General features: G+C 44.3%; 1 protein-coding gene across 1 annotated transcript; it reads left to right on the top strand.

The window, feature by feature from the left end:
* The first annotated feature begins 390 nt into the window (after positions 1-390).
* TCN1 (transcobalamin 1) lies at positions 391-12,235 on the top strand. The gene is made up of 9 exons (XM_016200431.2): positions 391-469; positions 2,727-2,906; positions 4,134-4,271; positions 5,128-5,283; positions 6,545-6,729; positions 8,870-9,059; positions 10,073-10,259; positions 11,894-12,012; positions 12,174-12,235. The coding sequence occupies exons 1-9, from the start codon at positions 391-393 to the stop codon at positions 12,233-12,235; spliced, it is 1,296 nt and encodes a 431-aa protein (XP_016055917.2).
* Positions 12,236-12,968: the final 733 nt, after the last annotated feature.

The following is a 12,968-nucleotide window of genomic DNA, read 5'->3' as shown; positions in this document are numbered from 1 at the left end:
AAGCCCTTGCCCCATCAAATCTGATGTCTCAGGAAACATTAAAAAACATAAGAGAAGCGGAATGGAAAAGGGAAATATTACTGAAAATAGTCATTCGCTTCGTTTATTCTCATTGGGCTGAAGGCACATAAGAAATGTGAGCCTTGAAGTTTGGGGATTAGAAACAAAGACAAATTATTTCCTCGTTCGCCCTGACCATACCTTTCAAGTCTTCTTCCTGGTTTGCGATATAAGTTGGAAAAATACACTTCACCACACCTACCTGAATTGCTCAATATTTGCTTAAGTGCAAGAAGCTGCGGGCAAGCCAAGGGAGGAGCTCTGGTTATAAACAGAGCACCCGATAAATAGGCCGCCAAGGCCTCCCCGCTCCAACACACCGCCACAGAGATGGGCCGGTCGCAGCAGCTCCCCCTGGCGGGGCTCCTGCTGCTTTCTCTCCTTCCAAGCCAACTATGCACCATCTGCGGTGAGTATCCCTTTATCCAAACCTGCTCTACTGCGACAGTCTCCTGATGGCTACCGAGAGAAAACTTTGTAGAGAGTTACCTGAGAAGAGCCCTGCTTCAGCTCTATATGTGGCCGGACTCTGTGAGTCACGCGCAGGGTGGCCACGATGGTAAGGAAAGTTCCACAACGTGTATGTTACCACACGAGAGACCATAGATGCCATGTTAACTTGCCTACCTGTTCTTTCTATGCCCAGGTCCTCTCTTCCACAGTGACACGACCACGTAACTGTCTGTTTCTGTTCATTTTCAATGGTAGAAAATTCGTGACCCCAGAAATTCTTCAAGATCATAAAAAGTTATCTTTTGATTTTGAAATACAATCTATTTTTCTGAAGCTCAATCCATAGGTTTTGGGTTAACCCTTTGTGACTACTCAGAAAAGAATAATGGTAATAATCTCTTTCAAATAATGAAGACTGTTCTCTTGTCATTGTTGAGTTCAGCTGCTCCAAGGTACACACACTCCTCCCTTCAACTTTCTCCTATAGGACATGAGTACAAGCCCCATCATCTCTCCTTTGGGTGTAGCCTCCAGTGATTATGTGGCTCTATTAAAAAATAGTAAATAGGAGAAAGAAAAACTGGGTTCAGGTCTAGTCTGACCTCTTAGTAGCTGAATGATCACAATGTTTCTGATTTTTTTTAGCTTCATTCATAAATGGAGGGTAATCAGGGAAGGGTGTTGAAACAGGTGATTTCTTGAAGTCTGGTGTAGCTCTCAGATACATGATTTATGCATGTATGTCTTTAACCCAGGAATTGAGCTTCAAATCAGTCCAAAGATGATCTATGGTGCCATCTGTGGCTATGTCTTCTTGTAGCCTACAAGAAGAGATCAACGCCACAACAGAAAGACTTGTATTCATACAAGCTAAAGCACAGACTAGGCCAACGCTAATTTTATTTCCTGCCTGTCATTTTCTTTGTCGTATCCTAAGAATATAAGGGCCCTGTGGAGGCTTCGAAGTTCAATTCATTGTACAAAATAATTAACTCTGTCTTTAGTGGTCAAGGAAGCTGACTGGAGTTGTTGACCAGGAACTAAAAAGTCTGTTTCAGAGCAAGAAAATCTTCTGAACTGGATGCTTCCACACAATGTCAGAGATGACTCACATATGTCCAATTGTACCTGTGGTAAACCATGAGCTTTCTACAATCACTAAATTCAGATCTTCCTGATCTCTATTGTAAAATGAAGAAAGGTGGGCAAGGGAAAGCACATATCCTGGGTTCTCTACGTATAGGGATAGAAGCTCCAGCTAAGCTAAAAGTAATAATTTGTACAGTATTTTACAATTTGTTAAGTGATTTCTTGTCCAATGTCTACAAAGTAGGTGTTAATATCCATAATTTTAAAATGAAGAAACTGAAGGTCAGGAAAGTTACATATCTTACCCACAGTCATAAGTACCACAGATTCCAGACACAGTCTCACTATCCCACTAACCCGGGATAACCTGGAGATGGGTAGGATTTTCTTGGGATTATAAACAAAGCATATTTAGAAATGGTCTAAGTGGTAACTAACTCTTCTTGTCCTCCAGTTCTTCAGGGACTCTGGGTTCTCTTTTTCCTTCCACAGTATAATGTGACTCCCTCCATCCTTTCACCTGGGTTTTGGGCAGGTTGTTGGCTAAAACTGGACGGTTTTCCAAAGTGTGCACACTGCTAAATAATGATCTTGATGCCTGGCCTGTGGGGCAAGACAACTCAGCTTTAGGGTAAATCACCAATATAACATAGAATGTTTGCCTTCTCTCCCTCAGTAATAACCAAATTGAGTTAGAAGAAGATGGAAAAGAACAGAATCCAGAAATTAGAAATGGCTATAGATTGGGAGTCAAAAGATGTGTATTCTAGTCTCCATTAAGCCTCTGATTACCTAGTTTTCTTTAAGGAAACCCTCTCTAGGCCTCATATTCAAAATTAGGGAATGACACTAGATCTCCAAGGCAGGGTTGATATTCTGTCAGTGCCCATTGGTAAGGTTGAACAAGTGGTTAAAATATTGAAATACTTCCATGCTGGTTGGTAAAGGAGTAACACCTGGCACAGCAGGGGCTCCAGACCCATCTTTTATTGTCCCAGCCACATAGTCAATGACCACTAGCTTGGTCTTTGTGCCATATCTGTCACTAAATATTTTAATATCACCATTGTTCCTAGCTTTAATATTTTCTACGTGTTTTTTATTTCCTCCCTCCCCTGCCACAGAGGTAAGCAAAGAAAACTACTCCCTTTTAAACCCTCTAATAAGCACAATGGTCAATTCAAAATATGCCGGAGGAATCCAAGCTGCCAATGTCCTGCTGTCACTCAAACTTGCTGGGGTCGACCACCAAAGCTTAGAAAAACAGCTGATCCAAGAAGCCAAATACATTGAGGAAAAGAAGGGTGAGTACCTATATTCTCTGGAAGGTTTAGGGTAAGAGTTACCTATCTGTACAGATCATCTCCAGGGAGTCCTAAAAATCGTGTGACCAAAGTATCCCTGCTGCGTCTATCCTCGCTGTATAAAACTAGGTCAGAAAGGTGCCTCAAAACATCAATCCCCCTGCCACTTACTCTAAGGCCACTTACTTCTTTGGGTCCTGAAAACCGTTTTTCTTCAAGAGGTCAAAGGAAAAGCAAAAGAAATTATAGAGTCTTAGCCATTAATTCTGTTCTATAAGCTAGCTGAGTTCCCAACCAGATGGGGATGTGGACCACAACTAAGAAAGCTGACAACAGAGAGGCAACCACAGAACAACAGACACGTGGCCTGGGTTTGAGTCCAGGCTCCACCTTGTGCCTTTCATGTCAATATGGAGCTCAGCTTTCTATTTAATATAAGGGGGAAATGAAGCTACCCCAGCTACCTCTTATTGCAAGAACTATGATAAGCCCAAGAGTTTTGGGGGTTTTTTTGGTTTTGTTCTCTCACTTTTAAGGCTTTTATTATAAAACAGATGATCAATGCAAATGGCTAGGGAAATTTTTACTTATGTTTAAATTATTTTTTTGGGGGGTATCTTAAAAATAGATTTTTAATTTTATTTATTGGGGTCACACTGGTTAATGAAATTATGTAAGTTTCAAGAGCACAATTCTATAACACATCATCTGTACATTGTACGGTGTTCACCATCCAAAGTCTAGCCGCCTTCCATCACCATTTCTACCTGCCCCATCCCCTCTCCCTCTGGTAATCACCGCACTGTTGTCTGCATCTGTGAGGTTTTTTTGTTTTTGGTTTTTGGTTTTTGCTTAATTCCTTCACCTATTTCACCCAGCCTCCCAGCCCTTCTGCCCTCTGACAGTTGTCAGTCTTTGCTCTGTAGGAAAAAATTTTTAATGTCTTAACAAAAGATTGTGTTAAAATATTAGCCTAGCCCGGCCGGGCGTGGCTCAGCAGTTGAGCGTCGACCCAGGATCCAGGCGATCGGGGTTCGATTCCCGGCCAGGGCACAGGCCCGGGCTGCGGGCTCCATCCCCAGTCGGGGGCATGCAGGAGGCAGCCGATCAATAACGGCCCTCTTGTCATTAGTGTTTCAACTCTCTCCCTCTCCCTTCCTGTCTCTGAAATCAATAAAGATGTATTTTTAAAAAAATAAAAATAAAATTGAATACTTTTCTTTTCAGAGTCAAATTTAACCTCGGGACAGCTTGCCTTGGCCATACTGGCTTTGAGAGCATGTCAGAACCCTAATGAAAGTGATGAGCATCTTCAGCTGGTCAGCCAACTAGAAGAGAAATTCCGAGAAGAAATTGAACATATGGGTGAGAGTCAAGTGTTCAGAGACCCTGGACAACTTTGCCTTCATCTCCCCCTGTTCGAAACTGTGCGGAGTTTCCTTCCGCTCTTCCTGCTCTTCACTCTGTTCATCCCACTCTACCTTTGCAGGTCACCTTTCCCTTTTTCCCTCTTTCTACGTGCATCTTGAATTGTCTGTTCAAATATGTTCAACCGAGCACTGACCCTACATCCAGCAATACTTATGTATGACGGTGAACACACACACACACACACACACACAACACAGTTCTCCGGTCCTCTACAAACTTGACTTTTAGACAAATAATGAATCCCACCAAAACTAGCTGGAGCAAGAGGAGGCATTGTCACACGCTGCTGGGGGGGTAAAGACAGCCAAAAGTGCTTCATCGCTGAGAACAGGTCGACCGTGATGGCTGCCAGTGAGGTGCACTGTTGTTATTTCAACTCCTACCCGATATCCATCCTATTATTCATTAAGTCCCTCCAATCCCATCCTTCTTTGAGATGGCCTCAACTTCTACTTATAGCTTCAACACATTACTGTTGAAAGTGCTAGAGGCTTGGTGGTGAAAAACCCACATCCTAGTCCCAGCTCTGTAACCACCTGAATATCAGGACAGTATTTTAGTCTCTTCAGCGCTGGGTCGCCTCGGTGATAAAATGCAAGAATTTTAATTTGGTGGCCCTTGAGGGCCTTTAAGTTTCTCAAATTTGCTGATTCTATAAGTGATTCTCCTTTTTATTACTCGACTCTCCTTAAGTGTAAAGAAATGGGAAGAAAGGAAGCAGGAATAGACTGAAAAATGTATGACTCCAGGTCCACTTCCATGGGTAAGGTATTTCTTTTCTCTCTGCCAGGAGTACCTGGTGGCAATCCGAAGACTAACTACTACCAGCTCAGCCTGGCTGTGCTGGCCTTGTGTCTGTTCAATGGGAGCTACTCAATCACCGAACTTAATACATACTTCACTCCTGAAAATAAAAACTTTTATTTTGGTGGTCGGTTCTCAGTAGGTGAGTCATCAAGCCCAATTCCCTTGATAGAGAGGACGTTTATCAGTAGGTCTTGCCATTAGAGTTTTTCTACCAGTAAGTACTTAGCTTCTTTCCTATCCCATCTACCCTAGACTCCTCAGAAGGGCACTTTCTTTTTGAGAAGAATGGAAATTTTGGAGCAGTTAAGTCTCTTTCTGGATGTGTAGTTTAGTAGAAAAACCTGGACCCTATCCCAGCTCTTCTTTGAGTTATAGAGCCTGTGGATACTAACACTTAACGTTAATTTTCCCATCTGCAAACTGAGGATAGAACATGAGAATCTTCATATAAGGCACTGTAGGAAGTGTAAGTGTTAGAGAAAGGCGCAGTGGAATTCATTTCTCTTAACCCATGCCTCTTTTTCAAATTTACTGAAACTATTTGGATGTGTGAGTTTACTTGAACAATGCAACCTCTCCAGGTGACAAGGCCCAATATTTTGATCAATACAGTGTATATTCACAAAGGGGAAGGACCGTAAATTTTCCACTGGGTCAGCTTACCTATCCAAAAAAAAGTCCCCTCTAGACAGCTAGTGTTGGCGCTCAGCCCCTACAGATCCAGATACACAAGCTCGTCTTCCTCAAAGGAGCTCAAAGAAAATCATTCAGTACCTCTGGATAGTAGGCAGAATGTGAGATTTCGCATACTCCTCTTATGAAAGAGGGAAGCTACCACCCAGGGGGAACAAAGTAGCAGGCCAGGGAAACACCTCACCCTCCCTCCTTCCAGTCTCTCGCCTCATCCTTCACCTTAAGTTTACTGGGAAACCAATCTCTTAAGTGCTATTTTCTAATCAGTCTAATGGAAACCTTAGAACATTACAAAGACATATTTTGTTCAGCGTATCATCCTTCGTTTTCTCAATTCCTTTGCCAATATGGCTGAAAGATGAAAAAAATGAAGACGAGAAACCAAGATGTAAAAGTAGAAGACCGTTCATGTGCATGCACCTACAAATTCCCATGTGTTTCTATGTCCCAGATGTGAGTTACTGAGAACAAGGTACATGGCTACTCAACAAGGAATAGTCAAATATTTGAGTGATTAGTGCTGAAGGGATGATTGCTATATCTTGAAACCCTTCTTTCCCACCATCAACTAGCATGACCAACCATCCCAGTTCGCCCAGACATGTTCCTCTTTTAGCACCGAAAGCCCCACAATCCAGGAAACCCACCAGTCCAGGGCAAACTGGCATGGTCGGCCACCGTCTCACCAAGGTTTGGCTTCCTGACAGATACCGGTGCAATGGCCGTCCTGGCTCTGTCCTGTGTGGAGAAGAGCGTCAGGCAGACCGACACAAACGGAGAGGACTTACAGAATATCAAGAATAATACAGAGTCACTGGCAAAAAAGATTCTGTCTGAGAAGAAAGAAAATGGTCTCCTTGGAAATGCATTTAGTACAGGACAAGCTATGCAGGTAAGTCAGAGGCTAAAACGGGAGACAGAGGAGGAGTCACGGAGGAAAGCACTATCTTCATCTTTCCTTACTGGCCTTCTAAGATATTATCCATTCTGTTTCCCACACCACCTTTGATTTTACTCATGATTCCCCTCCCTGCCGGAAATGCGTTCTTACCTTCAATCTTCATATTTCCATATCCAATGCTTCTACGAAGCTTTTCCTGACTATAATTTCTTGAAGAAATTCTAGAGTCTACCACAACTACAGCCTATCTTGTTCTATCACACGCAGTTTCACACTTTACCATATACCCTTGTTTTGAGTTTTTCTTACCTCCCAAATTAGATTACTGTTGTCGAAGTGGCCGTGGCAGGAGCAGCTGCTGATGTTTACTGACATTAACTCCCTGACGCACACAGCAACCCAGTGAGGAAAGAATCATTACCTTCCTTCCCTAGAGTAGGAGCCTGAGTCATGGAGAATCAGTCACTTGCCTGGTATTTCAAAGGGAGAAAGTGATGCAGAAGGGAATGAAACCGAAGCAGCTGGGTTCAGAACTCACACTGAGTGCCTCCACTGTCCTGTGCACGTCCCTTGAAGTCTGGGACTTTATTCCTGCACTGGTTTACTCGGCTTTAAGAAGAGATCAAGGAAGGCTTACGGGGCGGGGGGAGGGGAATTCACTGAGTCTTTAGGATGAATAGGAGTTTGCCATGCTGACTCAGGGTGACAGACCCTTCAAAGGGAGGAGGATAGCAGGACAAAGACGAAAGGCACCAAAGGACATTACACATTTTAGGAAGACCAAGGTGTTCAGCATGGTCAGCGCAGGGTCCTCGGGAAAAATCACAACATGAGGCTGGTTGTGGGCCGGGGTCCGATCTCAAGGTTGTTTGTGCTGTTGTTACCACCCATGTTGTCTGCCTTGCCAAGTTTGAATTTAATATGAAACAGTGACTTCCCATTCAGGCTGCATCTTTTGAATCACCCCGCACCGGTCAGTTAATACAGGAATTCAGGGTGGAGCCTGGGCCTTGGTGTTGTGTGAAGCCCTACAGGTGATATTAACCCGGCAGGATCAAGAGCTTTCTGCCTGTGAGACAGTTTTTAAGGGAGATGTAATATGATCGGGTTTGTTTCTCTTAATATCCCACAAATGTTTGTTGACTGCTTGTTAACCTTTAGAGCCTTTGAGGAGAGATGAAAAGTGGGGCCTGCTCGTTCCTCGGAAACCGCAAAGCATCATCTTCAAGTCCAACCCGCCTTACTCCCTGTCTTTCTCACTCCAATAACCTCCTAGCTTTTCCTACCCCGTAATTCTGCTCCTTCAGTCCGGTTTACATCTGCTTCCCAGACAGAAACTATGAGAATTCCTACTGTGGAGCAAATAACGTTCAAGAAACTTCTGTTCAAGAAACTATGAGAATTCCTACTGTCGAGCAAATAACGTTCAACACCTCACCCTAAAATTCAAGGGTCTACCAATCTGTCCCCAACCTACTCGTCCAGACCCTTCTTCCACAATGTCCCTGAGTGATCCCTACACACCAGTCCTCCCAGACTGGGAGACATCCCCTGGGCATTTTGCTAAAATGCAGATTCTCTCCTCACCGCCAGGCCATGCCCTGGCCCCTGCTACTCTAGCACCTTCCATATCACGCTGTTCCCTCTGGCTACAGGGCTCCCTTCCTTCCTCATGTCACCTACTGAAATGCCATCATATCACCAGGCCCGCCTCACGTGCCACCTTCTCCGCCAAGCCTTTCCTCAGCCCGGCTAAATGCTGAGAGCGCTTCCTCTTTCTAAACACTGTGCCACTAAATGCTTCCCTGAGAGCATTCACCCCAGTCACTCCTTCCCGACAGTTTGTTCACCATACTTAGTGAGTGCCTCCTGTATGACAGATGTTGTTCCAGTGCTGGGGGTACAAGGGTGAATGTGGGAGCGAGTCTGTTCTCATTGGTGCTATTATAGTTTGTATTGTTAAGCAATTCTCCACCTCCCCACCCAAGAGTTTATAAGCTTCTTGAAGGCAGGAAATGCATCTTAGCTGTCTAAGGCACCTCCTACGTAGTCAATGTCAAATGAATATTTACTGTATTAGTTGTAAGCTTTCCACTATTTAAAGCCATTCTCTCTCTCTCTCTCTCATTAGGCTCTCTTTGTCTCATCAGCATATTACAAAGAAAAGGAATGGAACTGTCAACAAACTCTGGATACAGTGCTCGAGGAAATTTCTCAGGGAACATTCCATTTACCAATTGCTGCAGCCCAGGTCTTACCTGCCCTGATGGGAAAGACCTACTTGGATGTTAACAATTACTCTTCTTGTGCCAATAATTCAGGTAGAGCACTAAACAACAAACTGTTTTTGCCTCTCAGCGTAACAGCCAAAGTGCGTGAGATTTAGGTGTCCTTAGGGACCAAGAGTGACCAAATAAATCTCTAAAGCATCACAGTTCCCATCCAGACCTCAGTCCTTCATGCATCATCAGAGATTATTCCCACCTGAGGATCTGTTGTTCTTCACAAGGTAGCAGGTGTCGTTCTTAGGTTAAACACTGATAAACAAGGTAGACTTGATTAAATGATGTCTGTCTCCAAAGGGACTTTTCTGAGTGTTGGATGCAGAGAGGTGTTCTGAGCATCACTCCCACCCTAAACAAAGCATGGCATCTCTCACCTTCCGTTACGCACAGTAAGCGACCCCTCGGGGACATGAGACATCTGTGTGGAAGGAACATGGCAGGACTGTAGGAAACTGCAGCATGGATCACGGACCCGAACAACTGATTTTGCAACAAGATAGTCTTATTCCCCTGTCTCACTCCTTCCTGGTCCAGCCACTGGCATGTGCAGGGGACTTAAGACAAAACGCTTAGGCCTCGAAGCTTCAATTTTCTCATGTAAGACATGCAAATGATAACAGTATCTAATGTTGGTTTTGTAAGGACTGAAAGAGACAGTGCACGTAAAATGACTAGTACAGTGCCTGGCGCACGGTTTTTTCAAGAAATGTTAAGAAATAAGGCAAAAAAGAGGAAGCATTATTGTATGCTGTGCCAAACAAAGGGGATCGGGAGCCTCCGCGAGAAACGGGGGGAGGGGTGACTGAACTGTTTCAGCAGCTGGGAGTGGAACTGAACACGAGCATTGGCGAGCTGGGAGCATCTGGGTTTCCTGTCTGTTTCTGTCACATGAGAGATCTGCCCCTTGATTGATCCACTTGCCCCTGTAGCAAATCCCCCCTGCACAGAGGAAAGGAGTTCGTGGATAGAGGTCGGATAGGCGTGCAAACTCGAACATCATTTTTATTACTCTGGATAATAATTCTTCTCTGCCTTCCCTTCTCTGCCAGGTCTCTTTAACAGCTCCACTCCTGAGCCGACCACACCTGTGGAACCCACTAGCCCATCCACATGGATCTCAGTCAACTACACTGTGCAAATCCAAGAAACGTTTTCCATCGAAGTCACCGTGCCAAAGGGTTCTGTCTTCCTGAATGTGATGGAGGAAGCTCAGAAAATGAATTATACTGTGTTTCGGTATGTCTGGACCTAACCTAAGGTTAAGGGGTTTAGTGTGATTTTGACAGACTCAGTAAAAAATACGTCTGCACGTGAATGCAAAGTATATTTAAAACATCTTAATCGGTACCTTTGCTGACAATCTACATCTCACAGCAGTGGTTAAAAAAGAGGTGAGACCTTTCATCTTCTAGGACATGGTAGGCATTAAATTAATGTTCACTTAGTGGATGAATAAGTCCCAGGGACCTCTCTCCTGTCTGCAAAACTCCTTCAATAAGCAGAACTTCCTAAGGCAGACATTTTGTGTCCAGAACAGTGGTTCTTAACTATGTTTGAGTCACGGACCCCTTTAAGTAGGATGCTCATAGCAGAAAAATGAACATACACACAAAACATCATTGAAATTAGAGGATTCACAAACACCCGGGAGCCTCTCCATGCTCTGCCCCTTTCAGGTTTCATGGACTCCTAGATAAAAGGTTCCCTGGCCTAGAGAGGTCAAGTATTAAAATTAAGACATTGAGCCCGGCCGGCATGGCTCAGCGGTTGAGTGTCGACCAGGATCCAGGAGATCACGGTTCGATTCCTGGTCAGGGCACATGCCCGGGTTGCGGGCTCGATCCCCAGTGGGGGGCGTGCAGGAGGCAGCCGATCAATGACTCTTTCATCATTGATGTTTCTCTCTCTCTCCCTCTCCCTTCCTCTCTCTGAGATCAATACACGTTTGTTTTAAAAATTAAGATATTGAGTTTGTCTCTGAAAACTGTGGTTTACTTGGTTTCTTAAACCTAACTGGCAATTGTTTATTGTGTTTAATAACATGATGTAAGTTGCTACAAAGAAAATCTTATATATGTATGAAAATATCTATATATGTATATATTTTATAATATATATATAATGACAAAGGCTCCTTGCAAATGCTCCCAGGAAGGTAGAGAAATGCGACTAAAGAATGTAAAACATACACTGACCACGTCACTTCTATTTTTTAATCTTCACCCAAGGATATGTTTCTATTGATTTGGGGGAAAGAGAGAGAGACAGAGACAGAGACAGAGACAGAGAGACAGAGACAGAGAAAGACATCGATCAGTTGCCTCCTGTTCATGCCCCGACTGGCAGCTGACCCCGAGACTCTTCGGTGCTCAGGACGATGCTCCAGCCAAGTGAGCCACACCAGCCAGGGCAGCCGTGTCGTTCTTTAATAAACAAACATGAAATACTAAGTTATTCTTCCCTGTTTCTCTTTCTTAAGAGAAAATATACTCACTTAGGACTTACGGTGCCTCTAGCACATGGGGTTGAAACTCAGTGACTCTCCTGGGGTAGAAGCTGCTGTCTGCAGAGCGTCTGCTGCAGCAGGAGGGAGGGCGGGGACCCGGGGACCCACGGGCGTCATTTCCCTCATGGAGCATGGACTGTGGGCTGCCTGCAAAAGGATGGCCCACAGTGCTTATGAAACATACTGACTCCTAGTCTCAGCCCAGACCTACAGAATCAAAGTATCTGGGGACAGGGCCAGGAAATCTGCATTTTGGGGGTAACATCTTCAAGTGATTCTTAGGTACTTCACAGTTTAAGAAATGCCCGTGTGGAGTTGCCTTTGAAAATTCTAAGCTCATCTAACCCGTTCACTGCCTCCACAGTTTCTCGTTCGTGGACAGCATGTGGGGCCCCTACATCACCTCTGTTCAGGGCTTGGAGGAAAACCGTGAAAACAGAACCTACTGGCAGCTTCTGAGTGGAGGCAAACCGCTGAAAGAAGGTGAGGGGAGCGGGCAAAGCCCCCAGGTGCAGCGCCCAGGGCGGGCGGGTGTGAGGGCATGAGCTGTGGGAGGCGTGCAAGGAACTGGGAACGTGATATCCATTGTTTACTGATTCGGTGGTCCAATCATTTGACCCACTTCTGCTTCTGCTTCTTTCCAGGATGTGGCAATTATGTTGTCCACAACGGAGACTATTTGGAGGTTCGCTGGAGCAAATACTAACACACTCAAACCTTCCTCAGCCAGATCTAATTCTTTTGAAGCGGAATTCCACGTGGCAATTGGCCTCATGCCTTCCTTTTCTTTTATCTCAATGGAATTGGAGCTTTAACAACCTCCCTTTCTCTCTTTGCATGTTCAATAAATATCAACAAGTATACAAAAAGAGAATGTTCTGATCATTTTATTTTAAAGGGGGATTACTATTAGAGGGAAGACCACCTCAGGAAGAAGTGAAGTGAAAGAGACTGGGCCATGTCTAATAAGCTGAGTTCTATTCAAGGTTCCCTGATAACTAGCTGGGTGACCTTAGGCAACTGGTCACCCAGAAATAGGAAAAGGGAAATGAGGTTCTAGGTCTACTGTTGCAGCCACAAGCAGTGAGATCAAGTAGACACCTTGCAGGGACACTGAGTTCTCGGAGGCCCAGGTGCGAGGCAGGAACCGAGTGGACAAATGGACGTCATACAGGCAGTGGGTTAGAGAGGAAAATGGGGGAAATGTGAAGCTTATACATAAAAAGTCAATACATAAAGTTCGAGGAAAAATATCACCCCCTCCTCCAGCTGTGTCCCTTGGGTCCCACTTGTTCTTTTCCCACATTTACTTCCCTTTCTACCCCATAAAAATCACCCTGATGTTCATATCATTTAAAGAAACCTGCAAAAAAAATTACCTCTGATGTTCATTTCAGCAGAATTCACTTCTTTTTTTTTTAAGTTGAATTATATTTAAG

The sequence above is a fragment of the Miniopterus natalensis genome, chromosome 11 (genome assembly GCF_054644295.1).
Source record: "Miniopterus natalensis isolate mMinNat1 chromosome 11, mMinNat1.hap1, whole genome shotgun sequence".
Lineage (NCBI taxonomy): Eukaryota > Metazoa > Chordata > Mammalia > Chiroptera > Miniopteridae > Miniopterus > Miniopterus natalensis.
The sequence above is the reverse complement of the archived record's forward strand: the minus strand, read 5'-3'. Positions and strand labels throughout refer to the sequence as shown.